This window comes from Lissotriton helveticus, chromosome 2_2 (genome assembly GCF_964261635.1).
Source record: "Lissotriton helveticus chromosome 2_2, aLisHel1.1, whole genome shotgun sequence".
In the NCBI taxonomy this organism is placed as follows: Eukaryota; Metazoa; Chordata; class Amphibia; order Caudata; family Salamandridae; genus Lissotriton; species Lissotriton helveticus.
The window spans coordinates 129,258,093-129,285,442 of NC_136060.1; the positions used below are offsets into that span (position 1 = coordinate 129,258,093).

General features: G+C 46.0%; 1 protein-coding gene across 1 annotated transcript in view; it reads left to right on the forward strand.

The window, feature by feature from the left end:
* The window catches only part of SCFD2 (sec1 family domain containing 2), a 1,965,980-nt gene extending 1,949,807 nt beyond the window's left edge, over positions 1-16,173 (forward strand). Inside the window, exon 9 of the mRNA XM_078678196.1 lies at positions 15,633-16,173. Within this exon, the coding sequence (XP_078534322.1) occupies positions 15,633-15,725 (93 nt within the window). The 3' untranslated portion in view covers positions 15,726-16,173. The remainder of the gene's footprint in view (positions 1-15,632) is intronic.
* The last annotated feature ends 11,177 nt before the right edge of the window (positions 16,174-27,350 follow it).

Here is a 27,350-nt window from a genome sequence, read left to right on the forward strand (position 1 = left end):
AAGTCTTGGAGATTTGTTTGAAACCCATATGATTTCATTAAACTGGCTAAAGATGTTTGCAAACGATTTGCTGACACTTTTATTGGTTAACGTCTGTTATCAGTCACGGCTTATCTAGATGCCATATCTGAGAGTTTTCAATAACTACTGTGAAAAAATACCCCATTGAAGTAAATGGTGATGTCATGTCACTTCCTGTGATGTCATTAGAGGTAAAAGGCTGTAGAAGGTATCTTCCACTACCCCTTTGATTGTGTGAAATTGTGCCACTGGTACTAACAACAGAGGGGCAGATTTACAACAAAATAACGCAGCGGATGTCGCATCTCTGTGCTTCCCCTGTGCTGGCACTCAAACTGCAGCCATGCGCCGGAGCAGGCACCCTTGCACCATGGTGCAAGGAGCCTGCGTCGTGGGGAGATTGTTTTTGTGCAGGAAGGGACACCTTTCTGCACAAAAACAATCACAAGAGGCGTTTTCTTCTTTCAATGCGTGCTGTACAATGCAGCACTCATTGAAAGAGGAAAAAATGAGAAGAAATGAAAACATTTCTCCTCGTTGCGCCTCGCTACGCCACCTCTAGGGTGGCTTAGCATTCACACGCATCTCCAGATTTATGATTTCTCGTACATCTGGAGATGTGTCTAGTTCAATGGGTGTTGTGTGGGAACACCCACAGCAACACCCATGGAACGCCCCTTCCACGCACAGTGCTGCGTGTGAAGTGGCCATATTTACGAGGATAGGGAAAGTCACGCAGGGTAGCTTTTCCTCTCCTTGTAAATATGGAGGAGCCCCCTGCGCCACCAGTACGTCACGAAAATTGACGTACTGGTGGTGCAGGGGGCTTGTAAATCTGCCCCAGAGTGTGTGTGGAATGCGTGAATTAATCGTATATACTTTTTAATTCGTTGGGGCTGCATTCCAGTCCAATATTTTTGTCCCACTGTGCCACGTTAGACAGAGGCCAACCATAGGTAAGTCAAACTTAGTCCTGCTCCAATCCAGTCTAGCCGCCCAAACTGCCTTCAAAGTTCAAATACTCCTTTCATCATCTTTTTATTTGCTGCAGTAGACACTTTAAGTGTGATATGAATACGATTAGAGAGATAGTTCGGTTTGTCAGTTTTTCAGGCTTTGGAATAAACTGTCACAAGTCTGTGATATTCCCTCTTACCTCTGGCACAGTCCGATGGGAATGTGAATATCCACTCACCTGGTGCTCCGAATCGTCAAACACTTGGGGATACATATACACTTAAACACAGCTGAGATTCTATTACTGAACTATGGCCCGGCAATACAGAACTAAAAATGTATTTAATACCATACCTTGTCATATAGCTCCTGTATATCCTTATATCGTGTTAAGTTAGCATAGGTACATTTGAGGTTTAAACGCCATTTTTCTTTCTTGCAACTTCTGCACACGACACTTAATTGTTGACTTAGCTTTCAACCTAGTAGTTTGCCGTGGTTTATGTGAGAATAATATGTTATTGCTCTGGTATCAGCTTTGCTTAATAAACTATGTCTGCACGAAGAGTGCTGAAGTTTCAGGAACAACACGATATGGAATTGTTATGAGGTCTGATCTCTACGCCTTCATAGTCATAACACAAGTGCAGCCTTTGCCAACTCTGGTTTCAGGCGGGATTGATATTGCTTTGCACGAGGCACATAGAGGACACTTGATGCGATGCACATGCAGAGAGAGCTGGTGTATGCTGATGTGATTCCTTCATGCTAGGACACTAAGGTATGGGCCCGCCCTAAAACAACCCAAAGAGACCTTCTTAGCTAATAATATAATATATGTGTTAGGGAGGGTGAGATATAAGTGTTGTTAACTCTTATTCATTACAGCATGTTAACATGCTGTCACCATTCGCCTTTTATGCCTTAGTAACTATGCTGGTAATTTTGCTACTGATAATAAGTATACTTGTATTATCTAAGATACTGCGCCTGAGAAGACGGCATTAGTAAATAAACATTTCAAATGCACGTGTCTACTTTACTCCATGTTCTGGTTTGTAATGATAATATAACGAAAGAGTGTTCATGAGTTCCACGTACCCTGAGGTACAGTAAGTTCATGTTCTGGTTTGTCTAAACATTGGGAGTTTGATATGTCCAATGAGACACTGTAGCTAGCTTGGTAAGGGGTGAGTTGGATACTAAGGTGAGTTTTGGGACACCCTAATTTACCGAGGTTCCACTCCTCTGTGCACAGTTCTGTGTGAGAACAGAAACCCTGCAACATGGCGCCCAACGGTTTCGGTGGTCTTATATCATGACACTCGAGTAGTATATCGTTCGAACCTTAACCCCTTCACATCCGTTTCCGGAAAACGGGGTGTCGGTGAAACCTACCTATTTATGGTAATAGGTCTTTTTCAAGCTTGATTCTTTCTCAAACGGTTTCTTTGAATTACTACCCAGTTGTGCTACAAAGTATTCTTTGTGTTTTCTTGTTTCCAGTGTAGTCATGGCGGCGGTGGCCATTGCGCAACATAGTCGCGTGGCGGTGCGCAACCATCTTCAGACGTACCAGGTACCGGTGGATGGGATGGCTGTGGTTTTAGTGGTGTGTGCGGATCCGGCGTTCCCTTACGAGTTGTTTTACTCTTGGGTTACGTTTCCGGCAGTGGACGCAACTTCTGGGTTGTTCCACTCCTACACCGCCTCAGCTGTCCCGGCTGAATATACACCGTACAGGGCACTGGAAATACCTATTGATCATTGGCAGCATCGCGTTTGGTTTGATGGCGCCCTCCCCCACTCTTTGTCCGCTGCGAGGTTAGGTCCACTCTCAATTCCAGGTACAAACTGGCCTGCGTTGGGTGGTTTTACCCCGCACCCGAATCACGGGGCTTGTACCCTTGCAGAAATTCACAGGCTACATGTAGTCTCCATTTCCGTGATTCGTGCATTGGTTCAATACATTGGTCGTCATCTCCCGGGTGGTCCCCCGGGGGGTCCGGCCGCTCAAACGGAACGTGGTGGTTTACGGCTTAATCCAGTTATGGTAAATTCTGTTTTTGGTAAACGCCCTGATAATAAAGATGATTTTCCTTTTTGGTTGGCCGAGAAATTTGACCAACTGGAAGCCGTGTTTCCCAATTCTTCTCCTGCTGACAAACATAGAATGTTGACGATTACTTTACCTAAGGATATCACTCCCGAACTCGTTGACTGTGAAAGCTGGGGTAAGACTTTTGCGGCTGTTTATGCGAGGTGCTTCGGCACCCCATCTATGGCTGTACTGCCTACGATCATAAAACGTGTTCAGGATGATCACGGTCCTGAGGCAGCGGTTGAATTGGGTATGCGCCTGTGTGGTTCTTTTGAGATTGTGAGTGATCTCATACTCTCCAACATCAAGGGAGATGCGGTGAACTTCCAGGTTTTTAATGCGCTGGCAGCGTTACCCGATGCCGAAAAGCCCCGCCAGTTAGCGAAGATTGTGGTGGCCGCTTACAAAACTATCGGTCGCACAAGCAAGGGCTTAAAGTATTTCGCGGTTAAGGATAAAAAACAACCACAAGTGCAATCTGCTGCGGCAGATGTACAACCAAAGTCCAAAAAGCAAAATTGGCCTCAGAAACAGAAACAGGGGAAGCAACAGCAGCAAACGCAGGAATCTTATCCTGCAACACAAGTCCCTGCGCCGTCTGAGAAAGTTTATGATTTGCGCGATCGCGCGATGATTAAATCACCTGATCGATTTCAGGTTTCTGATCAACGCTCTCCTCGTTCCTTGCAGGACTCATCGGCCCAGAAGACCGGTGGAGGAGGAGGCGAACGGGGACGTGGTGGCCAACAGGGACGTGGCCAGCCCCGCCAGACAGAAGGCGCTTGGAAGCAGGAGGATTCTACGCCTAAGAGACCGCAGTTTGCGAAAAAGAAAGTCGCAGCCTTAACAGCGCATCGATATGCCACAGATAGTGAGAACGCGGCTTCGGAATCTGACGTGGGCTCTGACCTTGCTGGACAGCGCGGCGGAGATAACCATAGTCAGAGAGGCGCTGCGTCCACTACTGAGGGTGACAGCGACTGATGTCTACGTTGTGATAGAAACAGCGGATACGAGACTTGCTCCCCCTGAAAGACTATATGAAATTGTCCTGTTAATTGAAGGTGACATACAGCGTACCGTTAAAGGTGTATTTTGGGAGAATCTGTCTTCTACATATGATATTTTACTTTCGGAGGCTGACTGGCCCCCACCTTTTGTGCTCGCGGCGCTGCGAGGGGAGGAGGTGATCCTACCCAGTTTCGCGAACACTGTCTCGAAAGAGCATGCGCAGCATTTTGCAGAAGAGTGGGCTCGGGCTCTCGCGCCGGCTCTGTACCGTAACCAATGTGGTTGGGATAGATTGTCGCCTTGCCACGAAATTCCGTTGCGGTCTCAGCCGCAGCCTCAACCTCAATATCCCATTCGGCGTGAAGCTAAATCTTCCGTCGCGGAAATCCTTGAACAATTGGAATATCAGGGAGTTATTGAAACGTGTGTGTCACCGATGAATAATCCCCTTTTTACTGTGAACAAACCTGACGGATCATATCGTTTGGTTTTGGATTACCGGCATTTAAACTCGCATTGCCGTAACTGTGCTGTACAGAATACCCACGGCTCTGCCCTTGTGGATAGTCTCGTGCGTAAGCGTTTCAAGACAACGCTTGACATATCCAATGGTTTTTATGCCCACAGATTGGACAGCTTTAGCTCCCAATGGACCAGTTTTACGAGCGCTGGAGTCCAAAAACAATTCTGGCGTCTTCCAATGAGCTATAAGAATAGTCCTGGTATATTTACCGCTCGCATTGTCTCTATTCTGGAGGCACTCGACCCTGATGCTTTTTCGTATGTGGATGACACAGGGCCGGTCCTAGGATTTGCGTGGCCCTGGGCTAAAAGGCAACGTGCGAGGCCCCCTCTAATTTAGATAAGTGGCCCCCTGCAAGGAGACCATTCACAGACACTGTGGGGGGCCCATTGTCCAGCATTTTTGCGCCCCCACAGTTTTATCTTTTACTCCACAAGCATTTCTCACACCTTCAGCCTGATAGGTGTGAGAATTGATTGTAGTCTAAAAGTTAAAACTGTGGGGGCGCCAAAATGATGGACAATGGGCCCCCCACAGTGTCTGTGAATGGTCTCCTTGCAATTGAGGGAGCATCTCCCTCCACTCTGCCTCCAGACAGACACCATCCCTGAGAGGCCCAGGGAGGGGGCCCCCTCCAATGGACCTTAATTGCAAGGCGACACCTTTTTTTTAAAATAGATCGCCACCAGGGAAACAACAGGACACATCAGTAGTGCGTGGCCCCATGCTGGTGGGCTGAGCGCGAGGCCCTGTGCAGCCGCCCACGCTGCCCATGCCTAGCGCCGGCCCTGGGATGACATATATCTCACAGACGACGATATTTGGGAGCATCTGTGTCGTGTAAATTCTGTAATTTGCAACTTCGCTGACATGGGTTACAAGTTTAACTTTGCAAAATCGCACATTGCTGAACACACGGTGTTGTTTTTGGGCTATGAGCTCAACAATGAAGGTAGAGGTTTAGCTCCTCACTTCTTAGAGAAGTGCGCACAATTGCGCGCACCTACAACACTGAAAAAATTACAATCTTTACTGGGCTTTTTGAATTTCGGAAGGACATACATTCCGGAATATGCCCAGCGTATCAAGCCGTTGTATGCATTAATACAACCTACTTTCTCAAAATCATGCTGGCTGCCTGAGCATTCAGCCATTTTGCAATCCTTGCAGGCTGATCTGCTCGCTTCTAAATACTTACTGACTCGTGATAACCACACCAACCTGGTGATAAGAATAATCCCGGGGACGGTGGGTTTCACGTACCTGACTTTTAATGAAGGAGACACAGTGCCTATTGCTTACAAGTCACACTTGTACACTTCGGCTGAATTGCGGTTTCCCACTGTGGAGAAAGTTTTAACAGCAGTACAGATGGCGATTCTTAAAGAACGTGCTCTGTCACAGGGGAAGCGCATGTTAGTGGTAACACCCTGTCCTCATTTGGAGGCAGTCACGAAAGCCAGTGTACCGAATTCAAAAGCTTTGCACCCTCGGTGGATTCAATGGGCTGCGTCATTGACATCCACGGATGTCACGTTCATTTTTGACGCTTCCTTACGGTCGCAAGAGTTCTTGCAGTATGAGTTCGTTCATCCTGCTCCTCTGGCTATGCGACCTTTGGAGGACTTCCATTGCATCATTTACACTGATGGGTCGGCGCAGGTTGCGCATGGCTCTAAACATGCCTACGTTTCCGCATGCGCTATTGTGGTGGGTGCTATGTTGAACGATGAGTTCATTTCCAGGGAAGTACACAACTTGCCCCTTGGCGATTGCACTGCACAATTGGCTGAGCTTCGTGCTCTTTTACTAGCGTTGGAGTACGCAGATCCAAGTGTTACTACTCTGATTGTGAGTGATTCTTATTACTGTGTCCAGTCTTACAATGAGAACTTGTTCTTTTGGCTTCAGAATGATTTTCGTGATTCCAAGGGTAGCACAATAAAACATAAAATGATCTGGGTTCGAGTGGCAGAGCTTAAGGCTATGTTGCCACTCGTTTATGTGATTCATACTCTCGGTCATCAGCGCGTGGGAGTACACGCTGTTGGCAATTCGCTTGCTGATGAAGCAGCGAGATCAGCAGTATCTACATACTTAGTTGCAGCGGTTACTAGATCAAGAACCAAGATTGATAGCGACATCTTGGCGGCAGTTGCTGCCTCTGAGAAGGGAAGTAAACATCCTGCGGGATTCCCTTCGAAGTACAAATACCACTTAAGTCCTGAAAAGGTTCCTTTTGTGACAATTCCTGACGTTGGGGAACGGCTGATTCCCAACTCGGATCGCAGAGCAGACTTGATTACAGCGGCGCATGAAGGTGTGGCGTCTGCGCATGCGGGCGTCTCGGCCACTGTAACTCAATTACAACTACGTTTCTGGTGGCGGGGACTGTACAAACAGACGCGTGATTATGTCCTTCTTTGTGACATATGCCAGCAGATTAAACCTTCGACTGCTACGCGTCCGCCACAGACTCAGTTGTACATTTCTAATAAACCGCTAGGTTGTGTTTATTTAGATCACTGCGGTCCTTTTTCATCTGATACTGCGTATAAGTACATCTTAGTAGCAGTTGACTCATGCACACGCTTTGTGTGGGTATGGCCACATCGCAGCGCTGATTCACGGACTGTCATTAGAGATTTGCGTGTCTTTATAGGGATTTTTGCCTGTGGTACCTTCCATTCGGATCAGGGTCCGGCTTTCGCCTCTAAGGCGTACAAGGATGCCATGACTTCGTTGGGGGTCCAAGTCAAGTTTTCGTCTCCCTACAGACCTGAGGGTAACAGTGTAGTTGAGCGAATGAACCGTGATTTAAAGCAATCTTTGACAGCCCGAGTTATAGGCACTGGCAGAAACTGGCTGGCTCACCTCTATGGCGTGCAGCGTGCTCTTAATAATCTCCCTAGAAGGTCTCTGGGTGGGCGGACCCCATACGAGATGCTCTTTGGCATCAAGATGTACGTCCCTGACCTTGACGGTCTAGACTTGGTGGTTCGCGCCACTTGCTTTGACGCAGATGAACATTGCAATGTTTTACAGAATCTACAAAAGACCAGAGACAGTCTTGCAAAGGAACATTTGCCCTCCACGTCGGATGATGCGTTGCAGATCCCGGTAGCTGGCTGGTTACCCCAGGTTGGCGAACTGGTTCGAGAGAAGATCGATAACAAGAAAGAATTTGGTCCTTCCTATCGAGCTCCGGTTCCCGTCCTTGGAGTGAAGGGCACAAGAACAGTGATTTTACCACCACTTCCTGGTCGTAAGGAAAACAGGTTTATTTCAATTGACAATGTCAAGATACACAGAGTGGCCGATTCTTCTTAGCATGACACCGGCTGTTTCCTGTCCTTCCATTGTGAGAAATTCAGTTATGCCCACTGCTTCTAATATTGAACCTGAAGTGGCCATCGAATTACCTGCTGTTTCCAGTCCATTATTAAATAATTTACCCGGAACTAACGTTGATGAGTTGGACTACACCTACCCCACTGATTTGTGCATGCCTGACCTGCAAGCTCGTTTAGCCACGGAATCCAGATTTTCATTTGACTCTGCTTCCCTTGCCTCGAAAAAACCCTCTCAAATTGCAGTTTATGCTAGCCTGTTTAAAAAACATTTTTTGATACCTCCTTGGACATACATTTGGCTGGTCCTTTTTTCAGTTTACCTTTTTATGTCAATTGGTTTTGTGTTTTATTTTTTTCGAATTATGAATGGACACTATGTCGAGGAGAGAACTTGCATTACTCATTTAAATGGAACTTTGGCCCCACTTTCCTCTTCACATTCTACACTCAGATTAAAAAGAGACTTGACTTTGGTTAACATCACGGCATGGCCTGTCCTTGATGGAATCGTGAGGGATGCAGTTCGGTTTCAGATTCATGGCCCAACGGAAGTCGTTAATGTCCCTAATGTACTTAGAGTGAATATGGGGGATGTGGTGAAACAAAACATTCGTTCTGATGACTGGGATGTCAATGCTGTAGAAAGTTTATTTTCTGATTTGCAATACTATGCTGCATTTGATGCTGAGGATTTATATTTAGATTCTGCTAATTATGGTGAATTATTCTGTTACCAAAATTATGGCAATCACTTCTTACACAAATCATCATCCAGGAGGGATACTGTTAACTTTACACAGTGGGAACATTGCCCAGCGCCTCATCAGGGAAGTTCTGAAACATTTCTGAGAAAGTATTCTTACTTCACTGACTTTAATCAGTCCAATCCTGAGTCCTTTTATTTTAGGTTTCGAAAAATGCCTATGTCCAAGGTTAGACTTACCGATACTAAATTGTTGTATTCCGAGTCCTTCCTTGATCAATTAGTTTCTGGAGGCTATGAGTTATGGAAGGATACAATAGACCTTAAATCAGTTTGGGGTTCGAGGGCCTGGCAGGTACAAGGCACTGAGGCTTTGCACCGTGCATGTCTCATCCCGAATCATATGTTTTTTCTGAATGAAACAATTTCCCAGACCACATGCTTTGGATTGGCTACTTCTAAAAAATTAAACGCACCTTCTTTCCCGGAGTTGGAGGAATATGTTGGTTGGAGTAATTTTACTCGGTTGTCCATTAGAGACTTGCAGACTCTACTTCTTAATTCCTCCTTTAACATTTCCAGTGTGAATCCTAAGGGTTGGCTGCTTTGGCACCGTAGTGCTGATTCTTGCCAACATAGATTTTTGAATTTAACTGACGGCTTTAAAACTGTTAGATCTGATCCCCGATTTGACTTAGGTCATACTGTCACCTCGTATTCTGTAGGCAAATTGTGTCAAAACTGGCTGAAACATTCAACTTTACCTGCGGTTAAGAATCACCTTTCTAAACTAAATGCAGACGTGGACTTGAATGATTTCATTAAAGGCCCGGCTAGTGGCAGGTCGAAAAGGTGGTTATACGGGGTTTACAATGAAATTTGGAAGCTATCACAGATGGAGGCTGCTACACGCCTTAGGGCTATTGATCAAGCAAATCTTGAGAAAGTGCTTGCAGTTGTCGACAATAGCATTAATGTGCTTTCCTCTAGAATTTACACATTGGATAATATTGTGTCGTCAGTCGTCGATATTGTACATGATGAAGTGTCAGTATTATACCATGGTCAAAATCAATTACGATCAATCATGCAGTTTGCATGGACCCTTCAAACACTGAAAATGGGTAAGGTTCCCTGGGGATACATGAACGTTTCTTCTTTATTTGCACCGTTTAATTTGACTGACAAACAACGCTTACTTTCAATGCGTGATGCCTCCTTTTCTATGTTACATATTGAAAGGTTAGAATCTTTACCTTTTTCCGTGGCTGAAGCCACTGCTGCAACGTGGCTTATCCACGGTTTAATAATGCTGCCTTTTGCTTTATATAAGTTTTCAAATTGCATGAAATATGTACCAATAGGTCGTTATGAGCCATTAGGTAGCGGTTTCCTTCATGAAGTCTGGTCACTCCCATACACATACAGATGTTTTAAGGATGACCAGGAAGTTTATCTTACAGGGGAGGAGTGCACTGAGACGCCAGATCATTCTTTAATGTGTAGACACATACAGTTACACGGTTCATGCAACAAGGACCGACCCAATATGGCTTGCGTTTTACAAGGCACGCCAGTTCCTGCTATCATCCCCACGTTTAAATTATTAGAGAATGGTAGTTATTTGATGCTCAATAATGAAAACTGTTGTGGGTTAATTAAAGGTATAGCTTTCATAGTTACAGTAAGTGAGCGGGTTATTTGCTGCAGAAATGTGCTTTACCCTCCCACACGTGAACATAGGGAGTCTTCCATCTGGCCACAGATACCAACCTTGGGAGCAGAATTCAGCGGCATGGCAAGAATAAGGGCTCTTTTGTCCCAGAAAGAGGTGGCCTTGAGCTCGGCCCGTGAAACTTTCGTGCTTCATATTGCAAACACCCGTACAGAGGTTCAGGCTCTTTTGAATACTGATTTGCCTCTGCATTTCGGAGCTATGGTTCGCACTATCTTTAACGCATCCTCCACAAAAGGCCTAGCACATTTTTTTAAAGTTGTTAGCAGTGGTCTCGTGACTTCATTTGAAAAGATTTTTGGAGTCGTCCCTGCTTTCTTCCATTCTATTTTTTCATCCTTGTTTGGAGGGTTCCCGTTTTTACTTGCATTAGCGGCTGGCGCACTAGTGGTTTTTTGTCTTTTTAAATATGGATGTCCTTCCTGTGCAAGACCCCGCGCAACAGCTACTGACGCGGTTTCGCAACCGCATGCTTGAATATTATGGCACACTGCCGCTGGCGATTTTGAGCTCGGCATATGGATTATCTTTTCGATTCTCCTACTTCACCTGTGTCCAGCCTGTATTTCACTGCCTGACCTGTGATTTCCATTGGGCCATTGATTTGTGTCTCTGCGGACCGGTTTCTCCTGACGTCGATTTTAATCAGCTGATGAGTCCTATCATTGCTCACGAGTTGGTTTGTTCTGACGAGAGGATTATGGCCTTAGCAGTGGCGCATGGACTAATGGGTCCCTGCGATATATTGTCGGCAGCACAGACTTTCTTGGAACAAAGTTTTCTTGAAAACCCACCGAGCTGTCCTCTGATGGTTATAGAGGATCCGGTGCTAGGAGAACACGTATGTTCCTTTCAACTTTTAAATTGGATGGCTGAACTATTTTCGGATGAGGACAGTGATTTCCTATTAGAGGCTGTTGCTGCTTACTTTTCTTATACAGTTTTATCATAGACACTGCCTCGGATTGACGTGCTGATCAATAGCATTTCATTACTTTTATTGGCTTATTTGTCAATAACTTTTTATTTTTCTTTGCCTATTGGCTTGAGCCATGTTATATTTTTGGGCTATTTTTTAGCATTACTTTTTACAGTTTAGTTTTGATTCATTCTCGCATACTGTTGAGTTCTGCTCTCATGTGATGGCACTTCTGTTATCATATTTCGTCCGTTCACGGATCATGGGGGGGTGTCATATAGCTCCTGTATATCCTTATATCGTGTTAAGTTAGCATAGGTACATTTGAGGTTTAAACGCCATTTTTCTTTCTTGCAACTTCTGCACACGACACTTAATTGTTGACTTAGCTTTCAACCTAGTAGTTTGCCGTGGTTTATGTGAGAATAATATGTTATTGCTCTGGTATCAGCTTTGCTTAATAAACTATGTCTGCACGAAGAGTGCTGAAGTTTCAGGAACAACACGATATGGAATTGTTATGAGGTCTGATCTCTACGCCTTCATAGTCATAACACAAGTGCAGCCTTTGCCAACTCTGGTTTCAGGCGGGATTGATATTGCTTTGCACGAGGCACATAGAGGACACTTGATGCGATGCACATGCAGAGAGAGCTGGTGTATGCTGATGTGATTCCTTCATGCTAGGACACTAAGGTATGGGCCCGCCCTAAAACAACCCAAAGAGACCTTCTTAGCTAATAATATAATATATGTGTTAGGGAGGGTGAGATATAAGTGTTGTTAACTCTTATTCATTACAGCATGTTAACATGCTGTCACCATTCGCCTTTTATGCCTTAGTAACTATGCTGGTAATTTTGCTACTGATAATAAGTATACTTGTATTATCTAAGATACTGCGCCTGAGAAGACGGCATTAGTAAATAAACATTTCAAATGCACATGTGTCTTCTTTACTCCATGTTCTGGTTTGTAATGATAATATAACGAAAGAGTGTTCATGAGTTCCACGTACCCTGAGGTACAGTAAGTTCATGTTCTGGTTTGTCTAAACATTGGGAGTTTGATATGTCCAATGAGACACTGTAGCTAGCTTGGTAAGGGGTGAGTTGGATACTAAGGTGAGTTTTGGGACACCCTAATTTACCGAGGTTCCACTCCTCTGTGCACAGTTCTGTGTGAGAACAGAAACCCTGCAACAACCTATCCCACTGACAAATCGCGATTTCAAAACCGTCAATACCCAGCTTATTCGGCTGACTTGGGGTGGCAAGCAACCTAGGGTTTGTTGGGAGGTCATGACCCTCCCATACCATAGGGGTGGATTGGGAGTTCCACCACTTCAGTTATATTATTTGAGCACGCAGTGCGGTTATGCTAACTTCTGGTACCATCCTGACGCCAGGTTCCCCTATTTAAGACTTGAAGCAGATCTAGTCCTTTCGGACTCCTTGAGCACGGTGTTGCCGCAGGGCTACCCACGTGATCCCCTAGACATCCAGACGGTGTCCACCACCAGTTGGGTTTGGCAAAAACTGCTCAGGCTGCTGGGATACCCGAGTATGTATTCTCCAAGCCTACCGCTTCCAAACAACCGATGGATACTGATAACTGGGGAAAGAATAGTGCAACACACGCTAACTAAATTCGACATGACAAAAATAAGCGATTTTTACTTTGAGGGCCTGGCCTTCTCAGTCTCTGATGGAAGCAAGTTTCATGAAGCTTCATTTATGGACAGGTTTGTGCTTGCCCGCATGCGTGCTGCTTTAAAAGCTAGGATTCCCGGCTTTCCTGTCGAACCCACCCCACTCGCCCCCTTAACATTGTACTAGACAGTAGCACAGGGGAACATTTGGTTTCTAAACTATATAGTGCCTGCGTAGACATAGTTCCTGTTCATGACACCAATCTACGGACTGCGTGGGAGGCGGACCTGGGTCATCCTACGACCAGTGGGCCGCTTGTTGCTTGCAAATGAAAGAAGTGTCCTTGAACAGCAGGCACAAGCTTATTCACTTCAAGTTCCTATGGCGAATTTACATCACACCCGAGATGTCACACAAAATAGACCCGGCCAGGTCCCATTGCTGCCTCAAATGCAAGGCCCCACATGCAGACTTTGCACATCTGACTTGGACCTGCCCTAAGTTTAGCAGCTTCTGGACCGACACATTCCACACATTGGGGGACATGATTGGTTTTGATATTGATCCCACACCGACCATAGCCTTATTGGGATATGTTAAAAACATACCCAAATCGATCCGGAGGTTCACGGCACTGGGGCTCCTACTTGCAAAAAGGGAGGTTGCACTAAAATGGGGGTGGAAGGATGTGCCGAAGCGCAAAGACTGGCTACACAGCCTAACATATTGCAACCTTAACTACGATTTATATGCTCCCACACTACCCAGTAGGTCTTGTCCGCGGGATATTTGGGGCACTTTTAATCAATACACAGCCACGACACAATCACAGCCTAAAGCACGGCCAAATAGCGGGTTGGTTCCTGCGGGTATTGGCTGACTCTCAGGACGCTGATCTCCAAGAACATCACTTGACAACACCAAATAAGTGCGCTACTGTTACTCGCAAGGTGATTTAATGATGATACAGATATAGGCAGTTTGGGATGTGGTTGGCCCAGTGACGACATTATGTGAGAAACTCATTGCTAATCAAAAGTGCATAGTTGTGTGGAGTATTGTATAATGTTTTGCAGTCATGAAAGTTGTATAAAGGGTAATGCTGAAAACATTGTTGAACTCGAGCTGGAAACAACATTGTATTTAACTGTGAAACTGGTAAATAAAGTTTTTTAAAGTGTGATATGAATACCCAGATGTGGTGTCTGTGCTCCCAGTGCAGGAGGACTCAAACTATATCTCACTAGCGAGGCTTAAGTAGGCTGAAACCTTTCTGGGGTTGCTTGTGTAGCCGTCTGGAGGGGTTTGGCCTGTTCAGGTCTCATGATACTATAAATAAGGCAGCTGTTAATAAAGCTTTTGAAGTACTGGAAAGATGTGTTTAATTAAGCTTAAACTGTTTCTGATGTAGCAGGTTCCGATTATCAAAAAGGAGAACAGTTGAATTGTGAGGATTTCTGTAACCACAAAGTTGAGGAATATAATGTTCCAATATATGCATCACTGAATTGAGTTAAGGTTCTTAGACAGAAACCGATGTAGAGATTGGTGTTTTCTGCATAGATAGACAAACCCACTCATCATGATCTGAGGACTTCATTTAGATGTGGCCAAAAAATGCTGAGCAAATTATAAAAGAAGGTAGAGCCATGTAGAACTTTCCAGGAAATAGGAGAGGAAATGGGTGGAAATGAACAGAAAAAGTATCTGTGGAAACACAGAAGGATCACTTCAGAAGTTAGGAGTTCATCTTTGTGAATTGAATCAGATTGCTGGTAACCAGGCTCATCTCCTCCACTACACTTTTTAAGAAAGAAGTAAAAGCTATCCTCATGGCTAAATATACTTGAACTATTACTGTGAATTTTTTAAAGACTCTGCATCGATCTGTATTATCTGTTCGATCCCTTTGATTATTTGTATTACTTGTATTATTGACTTACCTGACTGTCTATGCTCCCACTTATTTGTACTATTATCATTTTTGATGTACCTGTTTTACTATGCTCCCTCATGTACCTACCCCACCCCACTTACTACCTACAACTACGCTATGCCTAATGGCCTGTTTTCACTCTCCTGTTTTTATCCCTGCTCTGTAAAGTGCTCTGATATCTGCAAAGATCTTGTTCGCGCTATATAAAACTTTCAAAATAAAGAAATAAATAAAGAAATAATGTGTGACCTAGAGTATATTGTTCCTTTTGAGTTTGTATACCTTAAATAGAGATCAACAACTGGATTTTAACTAAGTAAGAGAGTTAAAATCTCCTACTGACATCCTTTCTGACTTGCATTTTACAAGCATGAGTTTCAACCAATCTAACTCTGCCCATTCATTTAAGTAACAATCTGTTACAATGTTATGAGCTGGCAAACGTAAAGTATCAACTGAATTTAAAGAAACAGTTATTAGTCATTATAGAAGCAAGAACCAACATTTCATTGCGCTCGATATACTCAGAAGTGCCATAGTCGACTTATTAGCACATTTCAAAGCGCCTGAGTAACATGCAAAATTGTCCATATTCTTTTAAATAGAAGAGAGCACTCATTAAATCCTTTGTCATCCTTAAACCATCTGTTGTAACTAATTATAAAGTCCTACCATACTTAATAAACATAAACTATAATGCATATCATTGTTTCTATTTCAGGTCATTGTTATGTCCACCAAGCTTTTGAAACCAGTTGACATTCCAGAGATGTTGTTTGCAGCTGAGCGCCTACATCTGAACATCGGCGTTTGAGGAACTTTTTTATTTGCTGGGAAAACACCTAATGATATCCAGATTAAAATTACCAGTGGTCATCAGTCCTTCCCAGGAAGATATAAATTGAGTTTACTCTGGGATGATGTAAAATGACTAGTGTGTCCCAGTTACTTCTACTATGAGAGACTGTGAACCTGAGACGTATCAGATTTATATTCTTTTCCATTAAACATTTTTGGCTAACAAAAATTACGAAACGCAGTTTTGCAATTTCTTGGATATACACTTTATTGAGCATCCCTTGAAGGCGTCAACTATGAGAATTAAAAACAAATACAAAGCAATGTATTTAGGGTTTTATAAACAACTTGCAGGTTGAGTAAAAAAAATTCTAAAAATGTTAATTTTGTTCTTTTTACAGAACCTCGATTTTTAGTCATCGAATGCTGAGTTGTCCTTTAAAATACTCAACACATTTTCAGAATTTGTGACTTCTGTGTTAATGTCCATAACTACCCAGGGAAAGGGATTCTGTGGATCTGTCTTCCATATTCACCTTGGACATTTGCTAGGTGCACCCATTAGACTTAGGAAAAAAATGCATCATATTGCCATTCGATCTATTGAAAAGTTTAGTATTTTCTTCAATAACCTGGCCACCTCTCTGGAGGAGGCCATTTTGTTATACCAGTGAAATCCAGTCAAGTATTTTTTTCAGATATCCACATTGAATATGTGTGAGAAATATTTTCACATGATGTACCCAAATCACAAAGTTGTGAATCTGCACCTGTAGGTTTATAACCTCACATGTGTGCAGATTTACGACTTTTAGGAATTCAGAAATCTTTCCTGCTGTGCAGGGGAGGCTGGCACATATATGCACCTGTGGAGCGAGCAGGAGGGGAAAGTAATTTGCTTGCATGCAGGCAAGGCAAGTGGCAAATAATAAAAAAGAAAGTCACTTACCTAGCCTGCTGCACGTCCGACTTCCTCCTCTGTCAGCTCCACGGGCTCCAGCCTCCAGAAAATTCCACTAACCAATCCTGGCGCTACTCTCACCAGCATGAAAGCAGATTCGATTGAGCGACCTATCTGGATGCTCCTTCAGGCCCTCTAGGTCTGTGCTTGGTCCCCACCCAGCTGTCTAAGACAGCTGAGTGGAGAGCTGCAAAGTTCACACGTAACTTTGGCCGGCTCAAGAGAGCTGGCCGAACTGACGTGTACTTTAGAGGGTCCATCTTGCTCCTCCAGTCCTCTATGCTGCCAATCGGCAGCAGAGGAGGACACCCCCAGTTCTCCCGGTTGGAGGCCGCTTCACACTAAATGTGAAAAATAAAATGGCAATTTCATTGCCATTTTATTTTTTACGTTTAGAACCACTGCAGCAGGCGCGGAGTGGGGGGCAGGGGGTGGGGCAATGCCCCCTCACCCTCACAAAGACACTGCCGCTGCAGAGGTGCCTGGGAAGCTGTGACAGTTGCAAGTTTCCAAACCTACTGAAGAAAAACTTTAGTTAATTTAATTCATTTTTCCACTAATGTGAAGAAATGTCCACACTCCTAATTGTATATGTGACATGGTCACCTACAGGGAAATGTCACTGCCTTCGTGCAGTGGCCCATTTTTTTTGTTTTTTTTTGTCTCCACAGAGGGGAGTTGACCTGACGGCTAGGGCGGTCGACCGCGAATCTGGGGAACCGGGTTCGAGTCTCAGCACTGACGCTGAACATCCTGTGAATCTGGGCAAGTCACTTAATCTCCCCGTGCCTAACAAAAATGAATGTGTGTGCTCATGTAACGCAACTGGTGCTATGTACAGCGCTCTGATACCCGATACCAGGTCAAGTTCGCGCTATATAAAACTCCGTAAAAAAAAAAATTTTTTTTTTTGTCCATGGAGAAACCCTTTCCCTGCAAATCTTAGGGGCATTCCCTTTCCTTCTTCATCCTGCAAAGGGAGTTACTCTTTACTGTTTCCAGGGTGAGACTGCGATGTTCAACTTTTGAGAATACCCATATGCTCTCAAGTTTGTGTGCGTTCCAAAATTTCCAAGGACACCCCCCCTCACCCCCCCCCCCCCACCTTCTTGGAATATCCACTCCCCACCTCTTTAGTGGGGTTTACTCATGTGCAATATTACACTCCATGGTGACGTAATATTGTGCATCAAGAAAAGATTTACAGTGCAGGGTCATTGTTTGCGAATACCTTGAAAATCGAGCCTCTTGCACATCGGCTGACTTGCTTGCATGAATTTTAGTTTATATTATTTGAATCACTATGGGTCCCTCTGACAACCCTAAACAATTTTACTATTAGCTTACTCCACGTGCACATCCCTACTTGCATCTGCTTTCTCCGCATCCACAGTGTACTGGAGGAAAACCAAATCATAGTGTTTTTCTCAATCCTGTACGTCTGTTCTTCATTTCATTGGCAGTGTACCATAAAATAAATCCTTTCTATTGAGAACTGTGTGAGATGTGTCCCTTTTATGATTCAAAGGACTAATATGCATGTATATTACATTTTAACTTTTCTCTTTTAAATAAGTTAACATTTCAGTGAGTATGCCTTTACCACACACAAAGAGAAATTCTTTTCCGCTAAATATGTTTATGATGTACTAGTTCAAGCTTTAAATTAGCCATTCCATCCTAAAAGTAACTACCAGAACATAGGCAGACTTAAGATGCAATCATATAACTAGAGATAGTGAAAAAGGCAAAGTAGTTGAACATTAAGCCCCTATTACAAGTTGTGCAGAGGTGAATTCCATGTGCAATTCTGATCCGTAAATTTATAAATTTACCAGTGTTCCCGCAACCAGATTTTCCGGGTGCTGGAACGCTGGACCCTATTTTACCAAATGAAAAATCCAGACAGTAAAGTCATTGTGAGAAGGTGTGCCTTGAAGTCGAACCTCTTCCCTGGCCCGACCTGACCCTCTGTCAAGGCAAGGGGGAGCTTATCCTAGCCCTGTACCGAACAGGAGACCCTGCACATACCACCTGCTTAATGCGGTTAGTAAATATGTACAACCCCCCTGCTTCAGGAATTCCATGCGCAATTCTGCTCATTAGATCTAAATCCTCCTAGTTATTTCCCATTCCAAGAAGGTTAACTTGTAATAGCAGGAAATCTGTGTGGAGATTCTGCTCTTTAATAGAAATTCCAACTTCCTGGAATCTCCGTACAGAATTCCTCATTACTCGTAATCGGGGCCTAAGTAGCAAAGTAAGATAGCATGAAGGAAAAGAGTGAGAGGTTACAGTGCAGGATCCTTTAGGAGGAACAGTCAATACACGCTTTGGCTCAGAACTGGACTTCCGTTTAAGATTACCCCTGTTTTTAACTTTCATGTGTCCTTGTGTTGCATCATATATGTGAGGTAACAAAAATGCAGTAAGTATTCCAAAGTGTTCGAGTCTCTCGTACTATTTCTGCACCAGGAGTGAGTTGTTTTGCCAGTTTGAGTTTCTAAAGACTCAAGTAATAATTTGACAGTTGTTGTTGTCACTTCCTCCCTTTACCAAGATAGAACATCATTGTTGGACTTGTTTCTCTTACCCTCGACCTCGTGATTTCTAATATTCAACTCGTTTGTATGTCTGTGGTTTGTGGATTCTACAACAATGTTTTGCTTTTCAGCAGCACTTATTCCTTTCATGAAGGCTCTTAATTAGTGGTATCTAGCCACGGTGAAGTTTCTTCGTTCTGCTGAGTTTGATGTGATGGTTGCACAACTTTCCAGGGCTTAAAGACCTGTTTTCATTTAGTGCCTCTTAACATATAGTGGACCATATCCACCAGGGTTAATTTGGCCACAAACCAATGCTTTTGGCTAACTGTACTTTTTTTTTTACACCTGCCACAAATTTACAGACTAGTTGCAGGCAGGCATAAACCCATTTACGCTGACAGAGATCACCTCCCTGAGTGTGGAGCTTTATTCAGCATCAAATCTCTCTCCAGGGGCGGGAGAGTGGATGTTCCAAGGCATGGTTAGCCTTGGAAGTTTGGGAATTCCCACAACCATACCCTTGTGGTTATTCTTGAACTCTGATCCGACCCTCTGTCAACTGGTAAATGGTTGGAGATGTATTCTAACTCAGGGCTGGAGCAACTCCTCTTTCTCAGTGGGCCAGGAAATGGATAACCACTACATTAGGCAGAGATGTGGGGATCGTTCCTTAATCACAAAGAAAAATATTTTCCCCAGAGAGAAAAAAATTAGCATGTGCACATCAAATCCAATTACCCCTGTGCACTTTTCTCTGCTATGGAGACCTCCGCACAGCCACTGAAAAAGTTATCCGATCTTACCAAGTAGTGCACCGGGAAACCTGTACCAGGCACAGCATTCCAGACATCCTCCTGGCAATGTTGGTGAATAACAAAAGTTAGAAAAGTAGTTTCATGCGCAGGTCTAAGATCTCCACCCAAACCTTTCTGCCTCTTTTGTGAATAGGGCTCATATTCTTTTCCAGTGTAGCTTCAGTCTGCATTATGTTGATTATCACATCAGGGTTTCCAGCCTAAAACTCTTTTTTGTCAAAGGTATGTTTATTGATATTTTAAACACCGAGAAAAAACTGCGACAATCCCGCACATCATCTCACACAGGGGGTAGCAGTGAAATCAGCCCACACGCAGCACGTGAAATCAGACAGAGCTCCCTTCAACCAGGCCCTTAACATACAGAGTAGCGCTCCAATAGGTGCAGTTCCTGATGTAGGCGAAGTGCATCAAACAGCCTGTGAGGTGATCGGGGGATCAATGAGAGTCAGGGCAGACGCCCCCATAACAATCGGCTGAAACCTACATGCCCCAGACCGAAACTAACAGCCGCCAGTTTATGCTGAGTCAAACGGCGAGCTTCCACGTACAAGCTCCCTGGTGGGTGTTGTCTTGAAAGAAGCGATATGAGGGATTCATATGAACAACAACAAAATACAAAAAGCCCCCCCCCCCTCCCCAGTGGTGGTAGCGACTCTCAGAGGACAAAGAGGCAAGACACGTAAGGTTGGGAGTTTACAGCTGAAATAAGTGTAGGGCCCTAACGCTAGCAGGACACACTGCGGACGGCAGACCTTTGGAGAGAAAAGTGACTAATGGGCCCCAGCGGAATTCAAAGTTCTTAAAATCATCCAGGAAGATGTCAGCCATCCTCTCCAAACTCAGTAGCTTCCAAAGGCGTGAATGCCAAAGGGAGATGGCTGGGGCCTCCCTCTGTTTCCACGCCGCGGCGAGGGTGAGCTTGGCCGCCCGATACTAAGCCACATAATCTTCTTGTCCGCCCTAGTCTGATGTTCGAGACTAGGATCACGGAGACCCAGTAAGGTCGTGGCCATCGAGGTAGGAATAGGGTATCCCAGTATCTCCTTAATTTGGGCAAGGATTTCCTCCCAGAAAGGGCGGATGATAGGGCAATCCCACTACATATGCTGAAAGTCTCCTAGTAGCCCACATCCCCTCCAACATCTATCGGGAGTGTTAGGGAATATCTGTCGCAGCTTGGCCGGATGCCGGTACCAATCCCTCATGGTATTCATGTGTGCCTCCCTAAGTTCTACGGAGTGGTTAAACTTGGCTACGTCTGACCATAAGTGTGTCCACTCCGCGTCGGAGATGTCCCATTGAAGGACCCCCTCCCACATGGACATGTATCATGGCCTAGGTGAAGTCGCAGTGGAGAGTAGGAACCCATATATAAAGGTGATAGCACCCTTCATGGAGGAGGTTTTGGTCAGAAAGGCTTCGAACTTCGTGAGGGGTCGTGTAGCTGCATCTCTCACCTGAGGAGATAACGCCCAGTGGAGTAATTGCGCATGGTAGTAACGTTCAGTCTCCTGAACCCCATAGTCCCTCTTACAGTTGTCGAAGGTGAGCGGATCAAAGTTATGGAATAGGTGTGTTAGTGCCAGACAGACCCCTTCCTTCCAAGCATCAAAGGGGCCCTCAGTCAACACCGGGAGTCAACGCCGGGTGAAAGGCTGGATTAAAGTGTAGGGGCATAAAGGGGGAGGGGAATGTAGTCCACCTATCATCCTTGGAGACGGAGTCCCAAACCTTTAGAGTGGTGCAAGTGGGGGTACTGAAGTAAGCATTTTTGGGCCTGTCACTCTTTGGTTTCCACACCAGGTCCCAGATCATTCTCCCAGCCACGCTCCGATCCATGTGCAGCCAGTGTTTTTCCGACTCCTGCTGTGACCGCTCTACTAGCACCCGAAGTTGCACCGCTTTATAGTACAGGTGAATGTCAGGTAGCCCCACGCCCCCCTCCTTCTTTGGTCTGCGCAGGATGGCGAAGGAGAAGCGTGCTCGACCCCCCTGCCAAATAAAGCGTAACATCAAAGATTTCATTCTCCGAAAAAATTCCCCATCGAGTTCAATGGGCAGGGCCTGGAACAAGTATAGCAGCTGGGAAGAAGAGACATTTTAACTGCATGAATCCTCCCCAGCCATGATATGAACTTTGGCTTCCAGCGGTTCAGGTCGGCCTGAATCTTGGTTAAGAGCGGGGGGAAGTTGGTAGAGTAGAGTTTCCCCAACCTGGGAGTCAGGTGGATCCCCAGATATAGAATAGAAAAGCTGGCCCACGGAAGGGGTGTGAGCGGCTTGAGACGCGGGACTTCAGATTGGGGGAGTGTGAGGTTAAGGACGTAAGATTTATCAAAGTTGACCTTAAACCCTGCAACCGCTTCAAAGTGCTCCAGGTCCGCCTGTACATGGGGGAGAGAGCGGGCCGGGTCAGAGAGGGAGAGAAGGACATCATCTGAGAAGAGAGTGATCTTATGCGTCTCCCCAGTAAAGGGTAGGCCGTGGATGTCGGGGTTGGCCCTCACCGCCAGTGCCAAGGGTTCTATGCTTAGAGCAAAGAGCAGAGGTGAAAAGGGACACCCCTGCCTAGTGCCCCGTGAGTGTTCGAAGAAGGAGGACGTATGCCCGTTTACCGCTACTCTGGACCTGGGGGAGAGGTAATTCGCCCGAATCATTGTCAAAAATTTAGAGGAGAAGCCGAAGGCGGTCAATGTCTGAAATAAAAAACCCCAGTCCACCCTGTCAAATGCCTTTTCGGCATCAAGCCCTACCAGAACCGCCGGGACTTTAAACCTATTGGCCTTTTCAATCAGGTGTAACACCCTTCTCGTGTTGCCGTGGGTCTGTCGCCCCTTAATGAACCCTGATTGGTCCGGGTGTATGAGTGCCGACATTAGGTCATTGAGCCGCTGGGCAACGATGGAAGAGTAAAGTTTCGCATCTAGATTCAGGAGGGCAATCGGCCTATAAGAGGCGCACTTACTGAGGTCTTTCCCGAGTTAGGGTATGACAGATATTAGGGCTTCAGCTATTGAGCCTGATGTCTCGCCTTTGTCCGCCATGCTGTTAAACACTCGGACTAAGTATGGGCTAAGTTCAGAGGCAAAGGTCTTATAGAAAATGGCCGTGTACCCATCCGCTCCCGGGGCATTATGGGGTTTCAAGGCCTTAATGGCCGCCATCACATCTTTTCTGGTGAAGGGGGCCCGAGAGCACCTCATTCCACTCCGCCGACATTTGGGGTAGTGGTAGTGTCCGCAGATACTCTTTTTGCGCGGCGGCATCAAAAGACTCCCCCACATAGAGAGTCTTGTAGAAGGAACCGAAAAGCTCGACTTTAGCCTCATCGGTGCGTCAGCACCCCCTGGGTGTCCTGTATCTCCCCAATGTATTCCCTTTCTCTCTTGTCCCAGAGCTGCCTGGTGAGATGCTTCCCCACCTTGTTGCCCTGAGAGTAGGAAAGCCGCCTTAATTTGAGCAGAGTATATTCTGCCCTGTTGTTGTAGTGTGCCCGGAGCTTACCCCTAACCGCCGTGAGCTGTCGCATTGCGTGACTGGAGGGGTTTGCCTTGTGTGCTTCCTCTAAGGTGGAAAGTTCCTCCTCTAATTGCTCCCTTTCCCGACCTCGCTGTCTATTAAGAGCAGCATTCAAGGCCAGGCACTGCCCACGAATACAACGTTTAAAGGCATCCCATGTGGTAAAAATGGAAGTGTCTGACCATAAGTGTGTCCACTCCGCGTCGGAGATGTCCCATTGAAGGACCCCCTCCCACATGGACATGTATCATGGCCTAGGTGAAGTCGCAGTGGAGAGTAGGAACCCATATATAAAGGTGATAGCACCCTTCATGGAGGAGGTTTTGGTCAGAAAGGCTTCGAACTTCGTGAGGGGTCGTGTAGCTGCATCTCTCACCTGAGGAGATAACGCCCAGTGGAGTAATTGCGCATGGTAGTAACGTTCAGTCTCCTGAACCCCATAGTCCCTCTTACAGTTGTCGAAGGTGAGCGGATCAAAGTTATGGAATAGGTGTGTTAGTGCCAGACAGACCCCTTCCTTCCAAGCATCAAAGGGGCCCTCAGTCAACACCGGGAGTCAACGCCGGGTGAAAGGCTGGATTAAAGTGTAGGGGCATAAAGGGGGAGGGGAATGTAGTCCACCTATCATCCTTGGAGACGGAGTCCCAAACCTTTAGAGTGGTGCAAGTGGGGGTACTGAAGTAAGCATTTTTGGGCCTGTCACTCTTTGGTTTCCACACCAGGTCCCAGATCATTCTCCCAGCCACGCTCCGATCCATGTGCAGCCAGTGTTTTTCCGACTCCTGCTGTGACCGCTCTACTAGCACCCGAAGTTGCACCGCTTTATAGTACAGGTGAATGTCAGGTAGCCCCACGCCCCCCTCCTTCTTTGGTCTGCGCAGGATGGCGAAGGAGAAGCGTGCTCGACCCCCCTGCCAAATAAAGCGTAACATCAAAGATTTCATTCTCCGAAAAAATTCCCCATCGAGTTCAATGGGCAGGGCCTGGAACAAGTATAGCAGCTGGGAAGAAGAGACATTTTAACTGCATGAATCCTCCCCAGCCATGATATGAACTTTGGCTTCCAGCGGTTCAGGTCGGCCTGAATCTTGGTTAAGAGCGGGGGGAAGTTGGTAGAGTAGAGTTTCCCCAACCTGGGAGTCAGGTGGATCCCCAGATATAGAATAGAAAAGCTGGCCCACGGAAGGGGTGTGAGCGGCTTGAGACGCGGGACTTCAGATTGGGGGAGTGTGAGGTTAAGGACGTAAGATTTATCAAAGTTGACCTTAAACCCTGCAACCGCTTCAAAGTGCTCCAGGTCCGCCTGTACATGGGGGAGAGAGCGGGCCGGGTCAGAGAGGGAGAGAAGGACATCATCTGAGAAGAGAGTGATCTTATGCATCTCCCCAGTAAAGGGTAGGCCGTGGATGTCGGGGTTGGCCCTCACCGCCAGTGCCAAGGGTTCTATGCTTAGAGCAAAGAGCAGAGGTGAAAAGGGACACCCCTGCCTAGTGCCCCGTGAGTGTTCGAAGAAGGAGGACGTATGCCCGTTTACCGCTACTCTGGACCTGGGGGAGAGGTAATTCGCCCGAATCATTGTCAAAAATTTAGAGGAGAAGCCGAAGGCGGTCAATGTCTGAAATAAAAAACCCCAGTCCACCCTGTCAAATGCCTTTTCGGCATCAAGCCCTACCAGAACCGCCGGGACTTTAAACCTATTGGCCTTTTCAATCAGGTGTAACACCCTTCTCGTGTTGCCGTGGGTCTGTCGCCCCTTAATGAACCCTGATTGGTCCGGGTGTATGAGTGCCGACATTAGGTCATTGAGCCGCTGGGCAACGATGGAAGAGTAAAGTTTCGCATCTAGATTCAGGAGGGCAATCGGCCTATAAGAGGCGCACTTACTGAGGTCTTTCCCGAGTTAGGGTATGACAGATATTAGGGCTTCAGCTATTGAGCCTGATGTCTCGCCTTTGTCCGCCATGCTGTTAAACACTCGGACTAAGTATGGGCTAAGTTCAGAGGCAAAGGTCTTATAGAAAATGGCCGTGTACCCATCCGCTCCCGGGGCATTATGGGGTTTCAAGGCCTTAATGGCCGCCATCACATCTTTTCTGGTGAAGGGGGCCCGAGAGCACCTCATTCCACTCCGCCGACATTTGGGGTAGTGGTAGTGTCCGCAGATACTCTTTTTGCGCGGCGGCATCAAAAGACTCCCCCACATAGAGAGTCTTGTAGAAGGAACCGAAAAGCTCGACTTTAGCCTCATCGGTGCGTCAGCACCCCCTGGGTGTCCTGTATCTCCCCAATGTATTCCCTTTCTCTCTTGTCCCAGAGCTGCCTGGTGAGATGCTTCCCCACCTTGTTGCCCTGAGAGTAGGAAAGCCGCCTTAATTTGAGCAGAGTATATTCTGCCCTGTTGTTGTAGTGTGCCCGGAGCTTACCCCTAACCGCCGTGAGCTGTCGCATTGCGTGACTGGAGGGGTTTGCCTTGTGTGCTTCCTCTAAGGTGGAAAGTTCCTCCTCTAATTGCTCCCTTTCCCGACCTCGCTGTCTATTAAGAGCAGCATTCAAGGCCAGGCACTGCCCACGAATACAACGTTTAAAGGCATCCCATGTGGTAAAAATGGAAGTGTCTCCCGTGTCATTAAGTACAAAGAACTCATTTATAGCTCCCCTCAGAGTGTTACAGGAAATTTTGTCCCGAACCAAGGACGCCGGGAAGTACCATCTAGGGCTGGTCTTGCTCTTCACGCCCCAATGGAGGCACACTGCGAGCAAGCTATGATCGGAAACGGACAGTGGAAAAATCTTGGCCTCGCGAAGGTCGCCTCGGAGAGGCTGACTTAAGAAGAAGTGATCCAGTCGGGAGTAAGAGCGGTGAACGTGCGAGAAAAAGGTGTAGTCTCTATATTGGGGTACAAGGACCTCCACGCATCAAAAAGGCCCATATCCAAGATCTTCTGCTGCGAATCAGGGGAAAATGAGCCCATGTCAGATCTCTGTGAATGAGTACTATCCAGGTCTTTCTGCCAAATCAATTTGAAGTCCCCCATGATAAGCAGTGGCCCTTCAGCAAAATGTATGACCTTCCCCAAGAGAGTGTGGAGGAAACCATTCTGACCAGTGTTAGGGGCCTACAATACGACAAAGGTGCAAAGTCTACCCCGTAGGAAGCCCTTTACCATGACCCAGCGACCCTCCCTATCACTCTGTACTCCCATGGGCTGAAAGTGCAAGGCCGAGCGGAACATAAGGGCCAATCCCCTCTGCTTCGTGGAGGCGGAAGACCTATAAATAAGTGGAAACAGTTTGTGCTTAAGGCGTAAGTCTTCTGATTTAGTCAGGTGGGTCTCCTGAAGGTCCACGACATCCAACTGGTGGTCAATGATATATTTCCAGATCTTTTGACGTTTCTGGGGATAATTTAGCCCCTTGCCATTCCACGTCCCTAGAGTTAGTGGCATCATCTATGGGACCTACGACGCTGCTCTGCAGGGGCCGTCCACCCCAACCATCTACACTGAGCTATTAAGTGGTGGTCAACCCCCCCGTATCCCACCCCAACTGCCAGGGGTGTCATGAAGCCGCTCAACCCAGCCAGATCTGTCTCCTTTTACGTGAGTCAAAAAGAGGCAATCCCTGGACACTATTATTCAAAAGGCGAACTGTTGCCACCAATACCTTATCATTCACTCATACCACACAAACAGAAGTGTCAGCTAAATCACTGGTCACAAACTAAATCACAATGTTTACAATCTATTTTATTAAAAAAGGAGAATTGTTTCAGTTAAAAATTCAGTAAAGATTGACTG